General features: G+C 39.5%; 1 gene segment (V, D, J or C); it reads right to left on the bottom strand.

Moving 5' to 3' along the window:
• Nucleotides 1-1,487: 1,487 nt before the first annotated feature.
• On the bottom strand, nt 1,488-1,993 carry LOC128099596 (immunoglobulin kappa variable 1D-13-like). The segment is given in 2 exon segments: nt 1,488-1,810; nt 1,934-1,993. Coding segments are annotated over 2 exon segments (378 nt in total).
• Between the last annotated feature and the right edge of the window lie 12,347 nt (nt 1,994-14,340).

Here is a 14,340-nt window from a genome sequence, read left to right as displayed (position 1 = left end):
AAGGTATTGAAACTAATGTTCCTGAAAGAGAGTCTAAACTTGATTAACTTGTCAAGATTTTATATAGAAAGTAACACAATGTCATAACTAAGAAAATCAGAAGCCAGCTGAGCAGTAGCACACACCTTTAATCACATTAATCAGAGCACAAGAGAGACAGAGTCAGGCAGATCTGTGTGATTTCGAGGCCAACTTAGTCTACAGAATGAGTTTCAGGACAGCCAGAGCAACAAAGAGAAACCCTGTCTTGAAAAACAACCAAACAAACAAATCATTAGCCTAGAAAAGTGGTATTATATATTTTCACTTGATTTTTCTCTTTAGTATTAACCTGCAGGAATTGAGTCTGTGTGTACTATAGAGGCACAGGTATACAGATACATGTATGGGGCATAATAAGGAGACAGGAAATAAAATTTACTCACACACAAAATATTTTTAAAAGATTTATTTATTCTGTGAATAAGTGCTTTATGCCAGAAGATGGCATGAGATCCCACTATAGATGGTTGTGTGCCACCATGTGGTTGCTAGTAATTGAACTCAGCACCTCTGTAAGAAAGGCAGTGTTCTTATCCACTGAGTTAACTCCCCACACAAACACTCCCAAACATGCATGCACACACACACACACACACACACACACACACACACACACACAAGTTTTAAGCAAACAACAAAATGGAGTATAGATTTCTTTTGTTTTGGTGTTTCTCCTGTTTCTAAAACTTGTGCTATGGAATATCAATTCTTCACTAATAACACATTCAGTAGCATGTTTATGATAACCATTTACTCCATATGATTTCAAATAAAAAAAACTATAATCCATTCCATACAGTGACATTAAAAGTCATGAGTGTTATTCAATATTGTTTGATAGTTGTAAGCAGACCAGTGGGCACAAGAACTACTAGGAATCTACTGGAGTGCTGCAGACAGCTGAGAGCATCAATACCCCACTACTAGGATTTCAAGACACAAGAGAGGATCAGGGTTAGACAGTCTTCACTTTCTCTGACACATGTGCTCTCTCTTTTGTGAGAAAGCCTGGAATCTTCTCTACTGTCAACTTCTCTCAGTAATGTGTCTCTCCTCCTTTAATACTGAACAGTAGAAGCTTATTATCTGTTTTAAAAGAACCAGTTTTGGAATGGTCAAAGTAGTTTCCACCATTATGTATGAATCCCACCTGGTGATACAACTCAAACCCCTCACAGGGAATAACTGTGTCCTCTCTTAAGACAGAAAATGCATAGATACTCTTAACTGCTGGAGATGAAGAGGAAGAAAGACAGGGATGGTACAGAGAGGACCATTTAGTCTCTCTTTAGTTCAACAAACCTATAAAACATTAGTTCTACAAAATCAAATGACTCTCTATTAGTTTTGAAAAATCCAGTGACAATCTGATAAAGTTTCAGAGGGTGACTCATGAGGAAGAGCAGATGGGGCAGTTCAGCCTCTCACTTCTGCTTCCATGAGGTTTATGTTATGACTTGTATCACCGTGGGAGGAAGCTGATTATACTGTTGACAGTAATAAGTTGCAATATCTTCAGACTCCAGGCTGCTCATGGTGAGAGAAAAATCTGTCCCAGACCCACTGCCACTGAACCTAGATGGGACCCCATCTGCCAAGGTGGATGCAGCATAGATCAGAAGCTTTGGAGCTTTTCCTGGTTTCTGCTGGTACCAGTCTAAAGCATAGCCAATGCCCTGACTGGCCCGGCAAGTGATAGTGACTCTGTCTCCCAGAGATGCAGACAGGGAGGATGGAGACTGGGTCATTTGGATGTCACATCTGGCACCTAGGAATGGAGACATAATACATTCGAACAAAGTTAAACATGACAGGAAAGTAGTGCCCCAAAATGCCAAACAACACTAATCACAGTGTAACAGTGATATTCTCATTATACTCATTTTTTCACCTGGAAGCCAGAGCAGCAGGAGCCCGAGGAGCTGAGCAGGGGCCCTCATGTCCATGCTGAGTCCTGACTGCACTGACAACTGCACAGGGTGTGACTGGTATATAAAGAAGTCCTCAAGGCTGTGCAGTGAGTGCATGCAAATCACTGGGAAACAGTTAGGGTGGGCACAGCTGCAAGGCTTGCTCATCTCAGTAACTGAGCACAAGTCCTGTGTCCCCAGATACCTGAAGTAAGACCACACACATACCTTCAGAGAGTGCATTTCATTTTAAAAATTATAAATAATATTTTGGAGGTCATTTGAAACTTTCTTCTATTTATAAGATCTATTTTGAATTCTACTATTTATAAGAACTATATTGTGGGTAGTATAGAATAATATCCTGCTGTCAGGATATATACAACAGAGAAGGGACTAATAAATCTTTAACTCAATGAAATAATACCTATTGTTTAAAATATAGTATGTATCTTTCTTCAGAAGGTTGTATTCATTTACTGTAGTCATTACATTAAATTAAAAGATAATTTGTTATCTGGATCTTTTTTTTTAAGAATTAAAAAAGACTTAAGAACCTTAACTATGTTTAATAAAGTACAAAATAAGGAATACACATTAGTACACCTAACACCTTGGTCATAACTGCACGTGTCACTTGGATTTCTGCCTCCATCTGAAGATAAAGGTACTTCCATATCCACACAGTGCGTGAGCTGTACCTTTTTCTTAACTTGGGATCGTCCATATTTGGCCAGTTTTCTGCCTTTTCCTACTATGTCTCACAATTCCTGAGCATGAAGGATTTACTAGTAATGATAGACTTGAACACTATAAAAGAAAACACTGCTACTCAATACATGGTTCTTCTGTGTATTACAAATGATATTTTCTCCTTCCACTCTTGAACAGAAACTAACGACATCCTGATTCAGGCATCAGCCTTACTGTCTACATGTGTGTCTCAGTCCACAAGCAACCTAGATGCAGAAATCTTTGTGCATCTTCACACACCAACATTTTTGCATTATGCATTTCACACTCATGTGTTTGGTTTGGCCATCCATTCTTAATTATCAGCAGGAGAAGTAGAATCAGTTCAGTATTGAGTACTCCTGTCCTGATGCTTGGAATCGTTGTGGCTTCTTAGAAACATTACTGTGAAAGGCCAGACAGTGTGGCAGCCTATGCCTGACCTAGCTGACTTTCCAGGGATCTGGACTTGAGTGATGGGTGTGAACAAATCCTTGTTATAAAGCAGCTTCTTCAAGATACACTACACCTTCCCCATCAGAACTATCACACAGCCACTTTTGGTTGGATTAATAGGAATGCTGGTTTCTCTGCCACTTCATTTCAACTCTCTTTGAGCTGATACCTACCAGTTGTGTCTCTGCCTCTGTTTGGTCACTGAAACTTGGAAGACAGTTCTGCATTCTCACATAATAGCCCCATTATCTAGGGGAAGCTTTATTCAGGACACTTTCAGTGGATAATAAGAGGAGGTTGACAATTCCCCTCAACCCATAACACACAAATTATTATTTTGCAGAGCATTTAGAAACTGAATTCCTACCACACCTCCATTAATAACATATACAAATATGAAGGGAATTCCAGAAACACTCAATTTCCCTTTGCCAATGGCCCCTAGATTGGAATAAGTAATAAATAATTTTGTTTCTGGATTATTCCTTCCTAAGAAAGTTTGTATTCATGGTGCAGTACTGAGCACAGCTACCTTATAATAAAATCCAACAACTTCTTAAGAAACTCTAGCATACTTACTGTATAATAATCAGTAGTCTTGAGATTTGTGTGTCTTCCTACTGTGTTGCTTAATAAATAGTGCAGAAATCTTAGACAGGCTCAGTTTCTTAGTACTAGCTTAATATTTAGTCAGCCAGTCACAAAATCACTCAGCACCATGAACTTGACACAGGAAGGAAGAACCATGGTTGAGCAGAATAAGAAGCTTTTGAGAAAGGCTCTCTGATCCATCACCTGGGTAAGAGCTTTATCCCCAAGTGGGAGCACCATGGGAGTGATTCTGTACACTGGTGACAGTGATTTTTGGTAACTCCCCTGGCTCCTAAAGAAGAGAGTGACATCTGTCCCTTACTCATTGCCTCTGAAATAGTCAAACAGAACAGAAGCCAGGGAGTCGGCCCAGGTTGTATTAGCCTTAGCAATGGATCCCTGATTCTGCTATCACCAAGCCACTAAGTTCTTCAGGTTGAACCTCTGTGCTGGATTTTACCAGAATTGATGGTTACTTGTGATTGTCAACTTGACAGGACCTTCAGTAAGCAATTAGACAAAGATCTGTACACCTGTGAGATATTTACAGATAATGTAGATGTAACCGACTGTCTTATTAAATAAGAAACACAGAACCAATGCAAAGAAGAAAGGCAAGAGATCAGAGCTAAGAGCCTTATAAACCTGCTGCAGCTATCCTCCTCAGCCAAGAGACCTCTCAGAAAAAGACCTGCTTCCTGTCTGTTTGTCTTTATATAGAGTTTCTGTTCTGCCTTCTCATTGGTTGTAAACCCAACCATGTGACTGCCTCCTCACTGCCTGTCTGTACAGACCTCCAGACACACATTATAGCATGTGTCTCCAATGCTGGCTATATCCTTGAACACACAGAGATCTACCTAGCTCTGCCTACCAAGTGCTGGGATTAAAGGTGTGGGCCACGAACGCCCAGCTCTGCTATGGCTTGCTATTAGCTCTGACCCCCAGGCAAATTTATTTATTAACATACAAATAAAATCACATTTCAGTACAAATAAAATATCACCATAATCATGGATATCTAGGCATGATTATCTTTATCAGGCTAGCTGAAGTGGAAAATCTCACCCAACATTTTTGCGGCACCTTCTCATGGTGCTCCATACATCATGAAGCCTGTGAAAAATTCTGTTGCTTTCTATCCTGCTTGCTCTTGAATTTGGCTTGGAGTTCTTTTTATTTATTTGTTTATTTATTTTATAATTTAATTTAATTTTACATATCAGCTACAGATTCCCCTGTCCTCCCTCCTCCCCCTCCCCCTAACTCACCCCCCATTCCCATCTCCCCCAGTGCAAGGACTCCCCTGGGTTGTCAGCTCAGCCTGGTAGATTCAGTCTAGGTAGGTCCAGTCCCCTCCTCCCTTCACCCAGGCTGAGCAAATTGTTCCGGCATAGGCCCCAGGCTCCAAAAAGCCAGCTCATACACTAAGGACAGTTCCAGGTCTCACTGCCTGGGGGCCTCCCAAACAGTTCAAGCTAATTAACTGTCTCACTTATCCAGAGGGCCTGATCCAGTTGGGGGCTCCTCAGCTATTGGTTCATAGTTCATGTGTTTCGACTAGTTTGGCTATTTGTCCCTGTGCTTTTTGTAATCATGGTGTCAACAATTCTCGCTCATACAATCCCTCCTCTTTCTTAACAACTGGACTCCCAGAGCTCCAGCTGGGGCCTGGCCATGGATCTCTGCATCTGCTTTCATTATCTACTTTGATCTTATCTTAATGCTGAGTACATATACCCGATTGCTCTCTGCCCTGGCCACTGCTGTAGCCATATGTTACTGACATCAGAATTCTGAATCTTTGGATCGCCAAAGTGAGTTAAAGTCTACTTCTTCTCTAGGAAACATTAAAGCCTTCAGTATCAGAAGGGGACTACTAAGACATCTAGCTTCAAGGACAGAGCAGCTACTGTATTCTCTGCTTCTCCACTGTGAAGACAAACATTCTTGGGCTATGGGCCCACACTGTTTCACCCAATATAATAAAACTGTTAGTTTGTTAATATTTTAATTCCTGTTTCACTACTACTACCTTCACCTCCTCTAATACCTCTTTTTCCTCCTCCTCTTCCCTCTCCTCCCTTCCTCCTCCTCTTCCCCCTCCTCCCCTCTTCCTCCTCCTACTTCTCCTCCTTTTTGTCCTCCTCTTCTTCCTTCTCCTCCTCCTCCTCCTCTTCATGCCTGTGATGAGTGTGAATTGTGTTTCCTTGTTTCACAGTAAACACATGGCAAAATTTGAGAAACTCATTTTTCTCTCACTATGACCTGGATACCAAACTCGGGTTATCAAGTGTTTGTTCGCACTAAGCACTCTATCTAGTAAAGCATCTCAACAGCCCTAAATCTCCTATTTATGTATATTCACACTGCCTATTCTAATACACTGGAGAACCCTGACTAACACAATAATCCATTTTCATAGGCACCCATGCTGTTTTTCATCTACATGGGTATTAGCTTGACAGATAATGAAAATTTTTATAGTAATAAAGAAAGACAATCTGGACAAAGTGCCCCACCATAGGCACTAGGCTCCAAAAAGCTGGTTCGTGCACTAGGTACAGGGTCCTGACCCCACTGCCTGGGGGCCCCCTAAACAGTTTAAGCTAAACAACTGTCTCACATATCCAGAGGGTCTAGAACAGTACCATGGAGGCTCCTCAACTATTGGTCCACAGTTCAAGCATTTCCACTAGTTTGGCTGGTCTTCTCTGTACATTTTCTCATCATGATCTCAATGTCCCTTGCTCATAGAATCTCTCCTCCCTCTCATCGATTGGACTCCTGGAGCTCAGCCTGGTTGATATGCAAAATGAATAGAAAATCTCATAGTAATAATACCAATAATAATAATAATAATAATAATAAGAAGAAGAAGAAGAAGAAGAAGAAGAAGAAGAAGAAGTCCAAGAAAAAGAGGCTGGAGACCGACGAACATGATGCATCTTCTTAGTACTAAACATACAGTGATAAATGCAGAGTTGATAGTGCAGAGCAAGATCATACATTGAGTAGAAGCCTTCCCAGCCAAGAAGTGAGGGTTTGCTTAACTGTCTAATGCATATGACCTCCCTACTTCTCTGCTCTCCACTAAGTCAAGGTCAGGATAAACTTCATGTGAACCTATGGAAATAATACAGCATAAAGGAAAACTGAGGAAAAACACAATGAGAAGATCTTATTCCACTTTTTAGTTGAAAATAATTGATCATGAGACTCCTAGTGTTAATCACAGGTTTATATTTCATTATTCCGTGTTCTAGAGGATGAGGGAGAATCATAATTTTAAATTATTTTATTTTATGACTATTGCTTTGCTCACATGTATGTCTATGTTTCTCATTCATTCAGTGCCCTGCGAGGCCATAAAGGGTGCTGGATCTCCTTGCACTGGAGTTAAAAAATTATTGTGAGTTGTCATGTAGGTGTTGGTAGCTGAACTCATGACCTCTGGAAGAATGGCCAGCACTCTAACTGATGACCATCTCTCCAGCCTTGAAGAAAAGGTTTTTATAAAGTCATAAGGATTATTACTCACCCTAAATACTGAACAACTGAAAAATATTGCTACATATCAGAATTAAGAGATGATATGATGGCTTGAATGAAAACAAAAACTCCAAACTTTAAATGCAGTGAAGAATTTAAGTGGTTTGATAAAAATAGAAATTACAGATTTTGCCATGAAGGAATACAAGAGACATACACTTAAAGGCACGTCAGGAAGATTTAAATGATCCAGTTGGTAAAGACACTTGCTACCAGCCTTCAGAAGCTAGGTTCAACACATTGACTCTAAAGTAGAGCGCAAAAACTGACTCCCTAAAGTTTTCTTCTGAACTGCACAAGCAGGCTGGATTACACACACACACACACACACACACACACACACACACACACACACACACACACACACTTACAATAAAATGCTTTTAAAAGATTCATATTTTTATTCTGTGTATGGATGTTTTTTCTGAACATATTTATGCATACCACAAATGTGGCCTGGTGTCTATGGAGGCCAGAAGAAGGTGATAGATCTACCTGAACTAGAATTTCCGATGATTATTACACCATTGGGTGCTGGAAATCCTACCTTAATCTCATGCAAGATTAGCAAGTTCTCTTAACTGCTGGGCCATGACTCCAGTCTCATGTAATAAAATACTTTTTTGAAAAAGGCAGTGTTATTTATGCATATTGACACCAAAATATTTAGTAAATATACAAACTAACAGTGCTGATAGGTCCTCATAAACTAATTTTACATTTATTTGTATTTCTGATGAGTGTTTTCTAATAATTATGTCAAATGGAACAATTCCTCATAGAAATGTTTTAAGTAAAGAAACATTTGAGTGTAACAAGAATTGAAGCCACACACTCTAACATTTGATGTCACTTTTTTGAACAGTAGCACTTTACCTGAACCTAATACAACGTAGAAAAGAACTTTCTACCTGATCTTATACCCAACAAAATTTTGAAAATTGTATAAGAATATCTTTTGTAATAAAATCCTCCACTGACCTAAGTAGTCTACAGCAAAATGTGCAATATTCTGTTCTGGGTTGGGAAATCTGAACACAAGCCAGCTGAGTTCCTAAGATAAACCAGGCTTGCAGCTGTGCTCAGCCCTGCCCAGGTTCTCCTAATGTGCATGTGTCCAATGCACTAACTCGGAACTTCTTAATAGTCTGATCACACCCTGTCCAGAAGTCAGTTACTGTCAGGCACAGCAGACACATGAAGTCTCCCTCTCATCTTCTGATGGTTCTGCCATTCTGGATTCAAGTAAGGAAGGATGGCTATGAGCTTTCATTTGGCCTTTTATAATGAGTGCTATACAGAACTTCAGAGAATTCTTTTCTATCATGATTAACCATGTATATTGATTGGATGTTTGTAATCACACTCATGATATGTGATGTCCAGATGACCAAATTGTCATCCTCCTTGTCTGCATCTCTTGAAAACGGTCACATGCAGGGTGATTGAGAGCATTGGTAATTTGCTAGGCTAGTATCAGCAGAAAGCATGCAAAGCTCCTACACTCCTAATATACTTTGCATCCAGTTTGAAATGTGGAGTGTGTTCAAGGTTTAGTGGCAGTGGGTCTGATACAGATTTCACTCTCACTATTAGCAGCCCGAAGCATGAAGATGTTGCTACTTACTAGTGTCAGCAGCACTGGAGAGGCACAACTGAAGGCTGAGGCCGCAGTGCCTCCTCTCCTAGAGCACCTGGAAACATGTAATACAGAATTCAGTCAGGAGGAAAAAACAGTTACAAAGGAGGATACGCTGTGAACCAACTGGTACGAAAACTTCAATACTGAGATTTAAAATTATGGTTGGAGTGTTGGAGGAAATCTTTGTCTAATGCAGTTCAAACAAATCAGGTTATACACATAAATAAAAAATTTAAAATATTAAGTTTCCAAGTGACAATCTTAGCTTCACTAATTATAGAAATGTAATATGTATATATAGGGACCACTCATAATTTTCATCCTGCAGCTTAGGGTTATAGCCATGGAGTAAACAAAAAATACATATAATATGAAAGTTTGGGTAAGAGGAATATATTTTACATAAATAGAAAACAAATGTGAGGTAGATATATACTTGTATATTTGCCATAATGGGATTTAAAAACCTAGAAGGAGACAAAAAAGACTAATATGTAACAGTAAAGGAAGGAATTTAACCAAAACATGTTTCTCAGTTTCTTGTCCATGATCCTGAGCAGCTTTGAACAAGGGAAACACATTGAATTGGGACTCACTTTGATTCACCTTTACCTGAGCTGGTCCTATTTGCTGAGAGGCCCCCACACATGTCATCATCCTGTTCACCAAGGGCTGTTGCAATTCACTTGCGTCAGCTCTCAGCTGCAAGTGCTTATGCTAAATTCTCCAACATCTCACACAGATGAAGATCATGTTGTGCTCCTCATCTAATGAAGTCCACATTTGTCTGTTGGGCCATTTCCAGAAAAAATATTTTTGTTAGTGTCCGTGTCACTGTGGAAAGATCACGTTTACCTTGAAAACAAAAATAAACTCCAATACACTCAGGCACCATCCTGCTGATTTTCTATGTAAAATAAAGTTCTGATCGACTGCCACTACATGAATCTGGGACCCCGAGAGGCACACTTGGAAATCTCTTATATGAGGAGCTGTGGAGATTGTCCTGGGCTCTGCAAGAGCCATGCCAGATAGGTGTCTCTATTACTGTTGAGGTGGCTCTGACTAGCCCTGCAGGAGATGGAGGCTGACTCTCAGAGGGTGACATAAGGAAAATTGGAGTCTATGTCATCACATTGTCATCACTGGAAGTTGAAATTGAGGTAAGTTCAGTCATGTATCAATTATGAGAAATATATAATTTCCTTTACTTTTTGAGTTAGATCTTTATATTTTGGGTCTTTAATTTTTGTCCATGCACCAAATATATTTTCACTTAAAAATGTAAATTGAAAGCCATAAGAAGACTCTAAATACCACCATATTACTCACAAAATCCCATGCCATTGTGTTAGCTAAGTTATTGATCATTGGAATGATAGGATAATAGGTAAAGCCTAGACTGTTATACATCCAGGAGAAAGTGATCAATGTTTTAAAAATGCTAAAATATCTCTCTCAAATAAGAAAGGTAATATTATAATATATGATGTTGTGATAGAGAGAGAATTTTTTTTCAACCAAGATGGACTCATGGAAATCCTAAAATGCATTTGGCAAATGTCAGTCATTAGTTGAGACACTAGTACAAACTCTAGTCCTACAAGAGCTGGGCCAGAGGATCTATTCTATCATTACTGACTGATTATTTACTTATTCACTTTTTATAAATTGGTTTTATAGTACAGAGTGTTTAACCTATTAGAGAAGAATTAAAATGCATGAAACTGCCGGGCGGTGGTGGCGCACGCCTTTAATCCCAGCACTCGGGAGGCAGAGCCAGGCGGATCTCTGTGAGTTCGAGGCCAGCCTGGGCTACCAAGTGAGTCCCAGGAAAGGCGCAAAGCTACACAGAGAAACCCTGTCTCGAAAAACCAAAAAAAAAAAAAAATGCATGAAACTATCTAAACTAGACATGAAATGTGTAACATATATTCCTTCATGAAATATTTGCTAAAACTGAGAGTGGTACACTGTGTTGTGGGGATTATTCTACCATGTACAAGTCTTTCTCATTGTTCTAAGTATTTTGTTTTAATTAATAAATCCCCCAGACCTTTCAATCTTGAGCTTTCTCAAGTATTTTCTTCCTTATGTTCTTTCATGTTTTTCCTTCAAAAAGGCAGATATAACATTGTTCCCCTGTCCTACACACATTTCACTCAGTTTTTCATTCTACCCATTTCCATTTTCCTTACTCCATGGCTTGTGTTGCTGAAAAGTGACTATACTCCATCTGGTGAATACAGAGAATGATTTCCTCAAACAATCCCCTTATCATTTTGTCATATATCAGAGTAAATGCAATTCTCTCACACATTGTTTCATAAAATACAGCTTTCACTAAATCACTGATATGATAAATTGAACTGGCCTTCACTTTTAATCATCTCATAAGTAAGAAACCTCTAAACATTTACCTTCCCTCAAAAGTCCTATTAATCTCCTTAATGAATTTAAGGATTCATAAAAGGATATTTAAGTGATTTAAAATTCAATAAGGTAACAACATATAGCAAAACAAAATGTGAAATCTTTAGCTCTTTTCCATGGATTAATGGTCTGCTGTGCTTTACAGATGCATAGTTGGATAAACAGAAAGTGTGTTTGTGTTGCTAGAGTTTTCCTGCCTGGCCCACAGTCAGGACAAATCTCTCTCACCTGCCAGTCCCACAGCCACTCAGACCCAACCAAGTAAACACAGAGACTTATATTGATTACAAACTGTATGGCCGTGACACGCTTCTTGCTAACTGTTCTTACAGTTTAAATTAATCCATTTCTATAAATCTATACCTTGCCACGTGGCTCGTGGCTTACCGGCATCTTCACATGCTGTTTCTCATCATGGTGGCTGGCAGTGTCTCTCTAACTTAGCATTCCACTTCCCAGCTTTATTCTCTTCCTTGTCCCGCCTATACTTCCTGCCTGGTCACGGGCCAATCAGTGATTTATTTACCAACCAATCAGAGCAACACATTTGCCATACAGAACATCCCACAGCACTCCCCCCCCCTTTTTTTTTCAAAAAGGAAGGTTTTAACCTTAACAAAGTAAAATTACATATAATTTGGCAATTTGGGCGTAGCTTCTCTTACTACTTCCTGCTGGAGGGGGGCGCTATATCTTATGGGAACACAAAGAAAATTTTAGGATTATGGAATAGTCCATGAGGGGCTGTATTGTCTGAGCCAGTTGCCTTCAAACCATTCTGGATGTTGGATCATCTGGGCCATGGTGTCATCGGAGACCTTTCAGGGGGTCTTGGCTGGTCAAACCTGATGTATCTTAATCTGGAACAAATCCATAGCCTCTGGCTTTCTGTGGAAACAAAAGGGACTCTTTTCCAAAGCAACATATCCTTATATCCAAATTTTGAAGTCAAGGTATCTTTAAAATATACATATTGGTTTAACTCAACAGCTTTTACAATCAAATGTTTTTCTGCAGTTAAAAATCCCAAAGACAACACAATCCAGATTCTCTGTGTAATATTCATCTTTACGTGGCTTATTTTTTTATATTAATTTTACTGTCTCTTTAAAGACTTTATTTTTTAAAACTATGTATTTGTTTATATAACTGTATGTATCACCTTTTTGTCTCTTTCAAGCCTACATATATTTTACACAATTGTAAACTATTACATCTGAATCTGTCTTATTGGGAAACTGTTGCTTTAAACTGCAGCAGCTGTGGCTGCTGGCTCTGCCCACCTCAGCTTCCCAACATGGCCTTGGTACTTTACCACCGGCTCTGGGAGCTATCGTGGGTCTATGCTTTTAACCAAGCAGCGTGTAGCCCAAAAACCTCCTTTTTTGTTTTGTACTAGCAAAGGCTAAATCCACCATGCAGCTCAATGTACCACTTGCAGAGGTCTCATTCCCGCCATACTGCAGCTTGCAAGCTAGGAACCCGCCAGTAGCTCAAACCGGCAGCTGCCGCTCATTTGAAAGAGACAATTAGGAACTGTTTTTAGTTCCATTTTAGAATCTTTTCTCAGGTTTTAGGTGGAAACTCTTGCCACCACATTGGACGCCAAATGTAGATGTAACCAACCTTCTTATTAAATAAGAAACACAGAACCAATGCAAAGAAGAAAGCCAAGAGGTCAGAGCTAAGAACTAAAACCTTACCCTTCCTCCTGCAGTGGTCCTACCTCTCCAAACCAGAGCTATACCTGTGTTAAAGTCTTTATATAGAGTTTCTGTTCTGCCTTCTCATTGGTTGTAAACCCAACCACATGACTGCCTCCTCAGGGCCTGTCTGTATAGGCCTCCAGATTTCCATGATTGGTATTGATTAAAGGCATGTGTATCCAATAATGGCTATATCCCTGAACACACAGAGACTTACCCAGCTCTGCCTGCCAAGTGCTGGAATTACAAGAGTACGCCACCACTGCCCTGCTTTCCTATGGCTTGCTAATAGCTCTGACCCCCAGGCAACTTTATTTATTAACCTCCAAATAACATTTTAATACAAATAAAATATCACCATATGTTAGTTGGGGTTATATTGCTGAGAAGAGAAACCATGAACACCGAAAATCTTATAAAGGAAATGTATTTACTTGAGGTGACTTTCCTTTTCAGAGGTCTAGTCCATAATCATCATGTTGTGACATGGTGGCATATAGGCAGACATGGTGCTGGAGAAGTAGTCAAGTGTCCTACATCTTATCTCATAGGCAACAAGAACTGGTCTCAGTGGCACACTGAGGGAAGCTTGAGCAAAAGGACCTCAAAGCCTACCTCTACAGACAGTGACACACTTCCTCCAACAAGGACACACCCAATTAAAAATATCACCTAATAGTGCCACTTCCTTTAGGGGCCATTTACTTTCAAACCACCACATAAAGATTATCTATCTATCTATCTATCTATCTATCTATCTATCTATCTATCTATCTATCTGTCTGTCTGTCTGTCTGTCTGTCTGTCTATCTATCTAGTCATGTGTTAGGTACTGGAAGTCCCAGAGTCTGAGTGTTACTAGCTTAAATATAGCTGTGTTTTCTTGAGGTTTACAATTTTTTCTTTGCTAACATGATGTTTACCACATCTCTCTAGCTGTGAAAATGGCAAAGGTATTGAGATAGCAAATATTCACTTAGATGGAAACATGGAAAGAAGTAAAGGCTCATACAGTGATTCTATTGCTGTTATGGTCATACAATTGAAAAATGAATATATCTGTGTTCAGAATGTCGAACAATTTTTTTAAAAAAATATATCACCAGGCGGTGGTGGCACACGCCTTTAATCCCAGCATTCAGGAGGCAGAGCCAGGCGGATCTCTGTGAGTTCGAGGCCAGCCTGGTCTCCAAAATGAGTTCTAGGAAAGGCGCAAAGCTACACAGAGAAACCCTGTCTCGAAAAACCTATATATATATATATATATATATATATA

This window comes from Peromyscus californicus, unplaced genomic scaffold (genome assembly GCF_007827085.1).
Source record: "Peromyscus californicus insignis strain IS unplaced genomic scaffold, ASM782708v3 Scaffold_6__1_contigs__length_162567912, whole genome shotgun sequence".
In the NCBI taxonomy this organism is placed as follows: domain Eukaryota; kingdom Metazoa; phylum Chordata; class Mammalia; order Rodentia; family Cricetidae; genus Peromyscus; species Peromyscus californicus.
The sequence above is the reverse complement of the archived record's forward strand: the minus strand, read 5'-3'. Positions and strand labels throughout refer to the sequence as shown.